The sequence below is a fragment of the Raphanus sativus genome, chromosome 2 (genome assembly GCF_000801105.2).
Source record: "Raphanus sativus cultivar WK10039 chromosome 2, ASM80110v3, whole genome shotgun sequence".
Classification (NCBI taxonomy): domain Eukaryota; kingdom Viridiplantae; phylum Streptophyta; class Magnoliopsida; order Brassicales; family Brassicaceae; genus Raphanus; species Raphanus sativus.
Window position 1 is genome coordinate 7,600,528 of NC_079512.1, and position 8,427 is coordinate 7,608,954.

Consider the following 8,427-nt stretch of genomic DNA (forward strand, 5'->3'; position numbering starts at 1 on the left):
ACTAAAGAATGATTGGTAACTAAGTTCTAAAGGCTTAATTTGAATCAGACGTATTTTGATTAATTTGTTGTTCAACCAACAGTTTCTAAGTTCTTGTCACAATCCAATATTTTTATATGGTAAAATATCACAATCTTGAATATCGAGATTTTTGTTATATATTGTCAGTACATCCGGTGCTTCCCAATCTAACAAAAGTAATTCTAAAAAGAATAGTCAAAATCAATTAAGTAGTTTATATACAAAACGCAACTGTTCATAAAGTATACATGATTTTATATGATTTAATGCATGTGATACTAACACCAACAAATAGAAGATTTAAGTTCATAGAAATCCATAATAGTATTATATGATTTTATATGGTTTGTGGCTTTGTGATTTAGATTGAATAGAAGTGAAGCTCGCCATTAAGAAGTTTAAATTCATTTGTAAAACTGTTGATGTATTCTTAAAAACTTCGGCATAAGTGGTGTCGCTGTTAATTGACTCTTCATAACCTAAAAAGAAGTTGAGACATTATAGATGTTTCTTGAGTTAGGTGAAGAGACATGCATGCTAATGCCCATGCCTCTACATTGCTACAAACCAAAATTTGAATACCAAATCTCTCTTCTCCTTAATTTAATTTTTCAGTTGTAAAGTACTAGAAATGGATAGAGTTGAACATCAATACAATTACAATATTATAGTTCTATTTTACATATATGCCCTTGAGTTGGATTTCATTAAGAATGTACCAAAATATTCGGTATATCTATAAGCCGTTCTAATTAGATTTTTTTTGCGAGAAACGTCTGTTATATTATTCAAAATTGAATTGGTCTGGATAACCAGCCATTTTAATTATTTAAAATAAGATATATTATAAATTTATATTTGGACTTCAAAAAAGAAAACTAATCCATACAGCCTGAATCTGTTAGCTGAATATTTTGAACGTAGTGATGTTGTTAGGTGCGTATTAATTATAACAAAATGTTTTCATTTCTCTTATAAAATATTTTAGAGTTCTGTTTTTAGGGGAAAAAACAATGTACTTTCATTTCTGTTTATTTATTTTAACCTTTTGTATTTACTTTAGGTAGACTTCATGATCTAGATAACCAATAATATGTATCTTATCTGAGATTCAGGAATTAGTCCGAATAGTTGTAATTAGGTTATGACAAACGATTCAAATCCATATATTTTAAACTGTCTCATCTCTAGTTTCAACAGTAGTTAATTACCATCTCTTTATTTTTTAAAAGAAACGTATTAGATAGTATTATATGAAGATGCAGAGTATTATAGAAGCTCGTTGAGTTGAAGAAGGTATGGAGATTGAGGCCAGACAGTATAAAAGGACAATAAATAGAGAATAAAATTAGACAGCACTAACATCCAATAGTGTGAGGACAACAAGCATTTCTCAGTGACAAAAAAGACATCATGTGATGACAAAATAGTATACCTTAGATGCTATCATGAATGCTACTTAACAAAAACCCAAAACAACTTCTACAATTGGGGAAGAAGACAAGATATGTAAAAGAGAAGAAAAAGGAACAGATGAAAATGAACCTTCAATGATATCGTCCAGCTAAATATTGGTGAACATGATATGTTTTAAAACAATCCACAAGTTTTGTGTGTGTGTGAGAGAGAGGTAGTTATGTCAACTGAGCTTATTCGAGCCATATGTTATTTTGGTTAATTTATCTGGATTTAATCAGTGTTCTTTGAGATTCATAAACTCTTCAAACTTGAGATAGATATTAACTCTCGGTCGAGAAAAATAATCAAGTATGATTTCAACGTTGGTTTACTTTGAAATCTGATTGGAGTTAAAAGTGAAATGAAAAGAAGGATTATGTTGTAGGGCTGGCACAATTTGCAAATAATAAGAATTAACTTTAGGGACACTATCCTTTGAGAGGACAAAAAAGAATGACTCATTGGGTACTAACACTATAAGACAAACCGGCGGAAGGTGTCCCTTGTATACATGAGCCAAGCAATGACAGTTGCAGCCAGCAATCATTAGCTGCTTTGCTGCCACTTTGGCTCCCTCTATTGTTTCGTTGTAATCCTCGTCCACCAGACTCCATAATTCATTGGCTGACAAATTATTTTCCATCAGCTCACTCCAGTGATCACTAGTAGTGACCATCAAAGTGAGAAATTTTGGTGAAGGGTTTTTCATCACTTATATATTCTCTTTATGATCACTTCGCTTCGCTTTTAGGTTGATACGAAGTGTAAATGGTTAGCTCATAGATTCAAAAATTGCATAGGAATGATCAACTTTATTTAATGTCTTCCAATGTTTTTCTCATAATGCTTACAGCGCATGAACTTGAAGAAAATAAAGGACCCAAACATAAATTGTCTCATTCTAACGACCGTCTCTTATTCCTAAAATCAATGATTCTTGATAAAATTTGATTTGATTTGGTTAAACATTTAGATTCAGTTTAGTATTTGATAAATTTACACACAAATTCCATTTGGTTCCAGTCATAGAATTTGGCTTAGATTCGTTTCTATCTGCGGCTTCTATTCGGTAAAATTACGCAGAAATGCTATTGAAAGGTAAAAACTTTAAACAGCTTCTGAACATTTTTCTTTTTTTTTTTTGAATGAATGTTAAATTTTATTCATCAAAAAAGCCTATTTACATCAAGTGTTACATTCTTTCTAGATCATTTCTCTATACATTTTCCTATAGAAATAATCCTCCAAAAACCAAAATCATAATCTGGTGCTAAACCAGAACTGTAGTATACTTTCCATCCCCTTCAACCCCTTCATTCTCAGTAAGCTCAACTTGTTTCTCACTCCTTTGTCTATCAGTTTCTTCAAGACAGTCACTGGAGGCAATTTCTCCCCATGTTTAACCTTGTTCCTTGCATTCCACACTGCATATATTGCAACTTGAAAGGTATATCTGAGGCAGAAGAGCTTTTTTTTCTCCAAATTTCCAGCACCAGTAAGCATCTGAATAATATCTGACCAGGTGCCTGAATACCTATCCCCCATGATTCCTTTCACAAGACTCTCCCAAATCTGAGCAGAGTAAGGGCACTCAAAGAACAAGTGCGCCCTATTCTCCTTCCATAAAACACATGTGGTATCTGCTCCTGGGTTCCATCTAGCAATTCTATCCATTGTCGAGAGCCTATCCAAATTTGCCAGCCAAACTATGAAAGCAAACTTTGGATTAGCCTGAGAAAACCATGTGCCTCGAGCCCAAGTACACTTCTCCTTCCTCTCCCGAGTAAGCTTCCAAGTCTCAGAAGTAGAGAAAACCTGTTTATAACCCGACTCCCATCTCCATAAACTTACATCCTCCGTTGCGTCACATAACTTTTCATGTAAACTCCTTAACTCCTCTTCTATGCTATTTAGAATTTCCACTCTGTGTCTTCTTCTCCGACGGGGATTAAAGACTGCTTCTTCGACAGTTGCTTCTCTGCGGATACCCATGTCTATAAAGCCTCTAGCCCCCAAGATGTCAAACAGAACACCTCTGTCACTCCATTTATCAAACCAGAAAGATGTATGGCGCCCATTACCAATTTCTCTTCTATAGAAAAGCTTAGCAACCTCCCGAAGCTTCAATAATTTCCTCCACATCCAAGACCCATTTTGAGATTTCTCATTGACTTCTCAAAATGTTTTCTGTTTCAGCAGATTTGACCGAATCCATTTACTCCACAGTGAGTTACCCGACAGCAGCCTCTATATAAGCTTTAAACAACAGACCTTATTCACTTCCTTTAGAGCACTTATTCCCAATCCACCTTCATCTTTTTCTTTACAGACTTCCTTCCAGCAAACTTTGGCGCCAGTAGTTTTAAGACTGGGACCTGACCATAGGAAAGCTGAGCAGAGTTGCTCCACCTCTTTTACACATTGACTTGGAAGCCTAAAGGCGGCAGACCAGAAATTGACAATACTCGTGATGACTGTTTTGATCAATTGCAACCTCCCTGCATAGGACAAGAATCTACACGTCCATGTGCTTATTCTGTGTCTTATATTTTCTACCAGAGATTGATAGTCTGATTTCCTCATCACCTGTGTCATTAGCGGGAGACCCAAGTATCTTACTGGTAGAATGCCCTCAGCAAAAGGAAAGTTCCTTAATATGTTTCTTTTTTCCTCAACCGGCACACCTACCATATAAATGGTGGACTTTTCGAGACTAATCTTCAGACCCGACCAGCTTGTGAACTTCTCAAAAACAGCTAACACAACTTCAATAGAGCCTTTTGATCCCTCCACAAACACCATCAGATCATCAGCGAAGCACAAATGAGTGAGAGAGAGCGAATGGCATTTAGGATGAAACTGAAATCTGTTCCCAGCTGAGTTCATTTCATGTAAACGAAAACAGAACAAATTATCACAAACTAGTTTTTTAATGACGTTCCGATACTCATTTGACAAAACCATAAATAAATGAGTTTATCTTTTAATAATGTCACTTTTTTTAGTAGCCACGACGCTGGTAAAGCATTTGAAGACCATTGCAATGGTTGCAGGTCCAAGGAACCAGATAAGGGTCTAAACAGTAAGTATGGATCCGCCGGAAATTGCAGATGTGACATCTAATGAGAAGATCCTCTGGCTCACTGAGGGAGCATCTGCCACACGCTGAAGCTCGAGACTGCACCCACACACCAAAGAAAAAAACAAGAACAATGTAACAATCAAAAAGAGCGCATAGAAACTAGAGATTCTCTCGGTTTGTTTCTTGACTGAGAGAGAGAGAGAGATAGAAGGCATTACCAGTGGATTGAAACCTTGCCTTTCTTCTTCTTCCTCTTCAGGGAGTACTACAAGAGAGTTGTTTGTTGAAGATGGGTCAGGGACTGTTTGTGAATATATCTTTTGATCAGAAGATCCTGCGTCTTCTATCTTTGTAATGGTTACGAAACCGGACTTGCATAATGGACATGTTTTCTTCTTTCTTTCGGAAACCTGCAGATATATATATCATAGTTGTATCATATGACAGTACCTTGATTTATCTAGAAGTTAATTTAGTCTGGAGATGATGATAACTCACCAAACGGTCTACCCATTGCTGGATGCAGGAATAACAAAACCTGTGGCCACAAGGGAGAATGCCTCTAGTGGAACTGAACCCCGTCCAGCATATGACACAAGAAACCTGAGCAGAGACCATCTTAGTTGCTTCTGTCTCTTCTTCTCTTGAATCGAGTCCGTTGAAGTTTGATTCATCATCTTGTGGTTTACTCTCTGCATTAACTGATCTCGGGCGTTTGAATACAGCTGAATGATTCCAATTCTCAGACTCCTCTATTTCCTCTGCATCCCAGGTTTGTGTTTCATAGTCACGAGGATGTCCACGAGCTGATGTTTCTCCTTGTTCTAAAACACAGTCCACATTTTCATCATTAACCGGAGACGTTCTTTGTTGCTCATAAGGAACGCCATGACAGTTACTATCAGATTCGTCATCAGAATCAAGGTTGATAAGGTTTCTGGAAGAGCGTGGCTTTACTAACCGCCTCTTTCCTTTCCGTGAAGATTCGGCCACGCCAGTGTTTTCTTTGTCTTCAAAAATGTTACTTGACCTCTTTGTTCTTAGTCGCACCGAGTGTCTGTTTGCTTCTGTGTTTTTCTGAAGAGCAAAAAAGGATCTTAGAGACAGAAAAAACAAACTTAACCAAACACATAAATTTGATGCGAGTATTAAACCCAAAATAAAAAAAAACATTGATGCAGGTAAGCATTTGTATTTGTGCTGATTTGAATGCTTCGTTCCACAATGACCAGGTGACTAATCATTGTAGCTCAATCACAATATGAAAACCAAATCTGATGAAGATACGCTACTACCACATCTATCTTTCGAATCATACATAAAACCATGCAAACTGATTAGGCTATTTCTGATCTTTTGGATACATAAAACAAGACAAAAACGTTTGTACTACTGCTTTCATTCAATAAAAAAAACTAAACTTATACGTGGAAGTCAGAGAATTCAAAAGGTGTAAGCTCCCAAGCAAAGAAAGGACAAGAGAACGAGGCTACCTCTTTCAGCAAGACAGAGTCCATCCAAGTGGAAAGCTCAGAAGTACGGCCGCTCCTCCTGCTTTCTTCACCATTAGCAAAGTATTTATCAAAAGTTTCACCAGACTTTTTAACTTTCTTAGCGACTTTAGCTTCCCCAGAATCCGCAGGAAGTTCAACCATCAAAGGTCCAACCTCATCCCCACTAGAAAAAAACAAAATAAAATCATCAGGCTTTAGCAACTAACATTTCAAACAAGAAGAAAAAAACAGCAAATAAGCAAACCTTTCAAAGGTATAAGGCGCCTCGGAAACACGTCTGCCTTCCCTGACACAAGCTTCCACCCACTGATGATTGACTACTACCGTACCAAACTTGTTAGCAAGATGGTACTTTTTCCCCTCGAATTTCCAGCAAACCAGATGGGTGATGGATCTAGACATGGCACCGACGTAACTAGCACCAGAAAGGGAGATAAGCTTGATGAGCTTGAACCTCTCCGAGCCGTGATAGCCACTCACTGTTGCCACCACGTTTTCCATTACTCCTACCTACAGAATAGCAGCAGCATAGATTCTGAGAGAATTGAGAGAGAGAGAGCGGCGATAATCACATGATGCGGCTAATCCCATAGAATAATGAAATAGAGCTAAATCAGAGCAGAATGAAAGCGATGAAGAAACCCTAGAAACTGCAATTTGTTTTTGCGGAATTTTACCTCAGTCTGATTGGTACAGATTTGCAGGCGAAGTATCTCTTTTTTTTTTATATTAGGAATCTGTGGCAGATATGTCTGTTCTCTGCGTTACACTCTCTTCTTCTCAGATCTTGTAAATGACTGAAAAGAAAACTCACAATTTCGATGCAACTCTGGCGGGAGTTTGAATTAATTTTGGGTGCGAGTGCGACACATTTTTCGAACCATTTCGACTCTTTCCCAAGTCGTGAGTAGGTTTCCTAATCCTATAATACAAAGTTTTCAGTTAAAATCGCGTATTTGGTCCAGAGAATGTCCTTATTAAAAATTAATTAATCTTATCTCTTACTTAATACTATCATTTGTTAAAAACTTAAAATACAATCTTTTACATTTCGGCCATTTCTTTTAACCTAGTGTATCTTATACCTATAAAAAATGTCCAAATTAATTCGCAAATAAAAATAGAGAAAAAAACAAAAATACCACCAAACCAAGTTTTTGTCACAAAATAGCATCATAAAAAAATATAATCAAAAGAAGTTTTAATAAAAATAAATATACATTTATAATCATTGGGTTAATTAATTTAAGATTTTTAGAGGATTGTATTTAACTAAGAGTTTCAAGTGATTTGTATTAAAATAATAAATCCACTGTTATTCAAACATGGGTAAAAAAAACTTTAAAATTCAGTGTTATTGAACTTGTCATTTTATAAAACATTGTGGAATCCACTGTTATTAAACAAAATTTAAGATAGAGATTTTAGAGTACTTTAAAGGGGTGTATTTAACCGAGAGTTTTAGGTGATTTGTATTAAAATGACAAATTCACTGTTATTCAAACATGGATTTTAAAAATTCATTTAAAATCTACTGTTATTAAACTTGACATTTCGTAAAGTACTCTAAAATCCACTGTTATTGAAAATATTTTAAGTTGTGGATTTTTAAAGTTTTGAGGTGATTTTAGGGTGTTTGGATGGAGTTTCTTAGTTAAAAAAAATAAAACTCAAATCACATGGTTTTAGGTGATATTCTAGAGTAGTTTAATAAAAATCACATAAATCTCTGCAACTTATTAAAATCATCTAAAACTCCATTAAAAATCAAATCACATCAAATGTTAAATTGAATACATCCTCCTAAGTGCTTCTAAAGTGTTTGAGGAGAGTTCCTTATTTATAAAAATAAAAATCCAAATCCCACTATTTTAGATGAGACTCTAGCATGTTTTAACAAAAATCATTTAAATTTCTGCAACTTATTGAAATCATCTAAAACTACATTAAAAATCAAATAACATCAAATGTTAAAACTTTCAAAATGTTATAGATTTCTATACCATTTCATAATTTCAAACAATTTGTGTATAGTAATCCTAAACCACTTCATTTATTGCTTACTATGTTGTTTACATATTTCAATTCATTTATTTTCATTTGTATATTCTCGTAAAGTTAAGTATTTATGTTTATATGTTCATTTATAATATTGTTTTTATGATTTAAATATAAGAAACATATGAACTATACTATTTAGTCGATCATTTTATTTGTATTTATTGTAAGTAATTTTTTTCTATCAACTAATTATAGATCATCACCGGCAACTGTTACAGAGAAAAGAAAGAACCGAAAAAAAAATTGGGAAATCTAGTTATGTCACAATCAATGTTTGTATTCTTTATTGTA

General features: G+C 34.9%; 1 protein-coding gene across 2 annotated transcripts; it reads right to left on the minus strand.

Moving 5' to 3' along the window:
* Positions 1-4,321: 4,321 nt before the first annotated feature.
* LOC108839774 (uncharacterized) lies at positions 4,322-6,979 on the minus strand. Of its 2 annotated transcripts, none has more exons than XM_056996660.1 (6): positions 6,753-6,979; positions 6,320-6,581; positions 6,055-6,238; positions 5,060-5,638; positions 4,780-4,971; positions 4,322-4,657 (listed from the first exon to the last, which is right to left on the minus strand). In XM_056996660.1, the coding sequence occupies exons 2-6, from the start codon at positions 6,574-6,576 to the stop codon at positions 4,481-4,483; spliced, it is 1,389 nt and encodes a 462-aa protein (XP_056852640.1). In that variant the 5' UTR covers positions 6,577-6,581; positions 6,753-6,979; the 3' UTR covers positions 4,322-4,480. The 2 variants fall into 2 exon arrangements, with proteins under 2 accessions (XP_056852640.1, XP_018468050.1); XM_018612548.2 differs by having other exon boundaries at positions 6,320-6,585; positions 6,753-6,978.
* Positions 6,980-8,427: the final 1,448 nt, after the last annotated feature.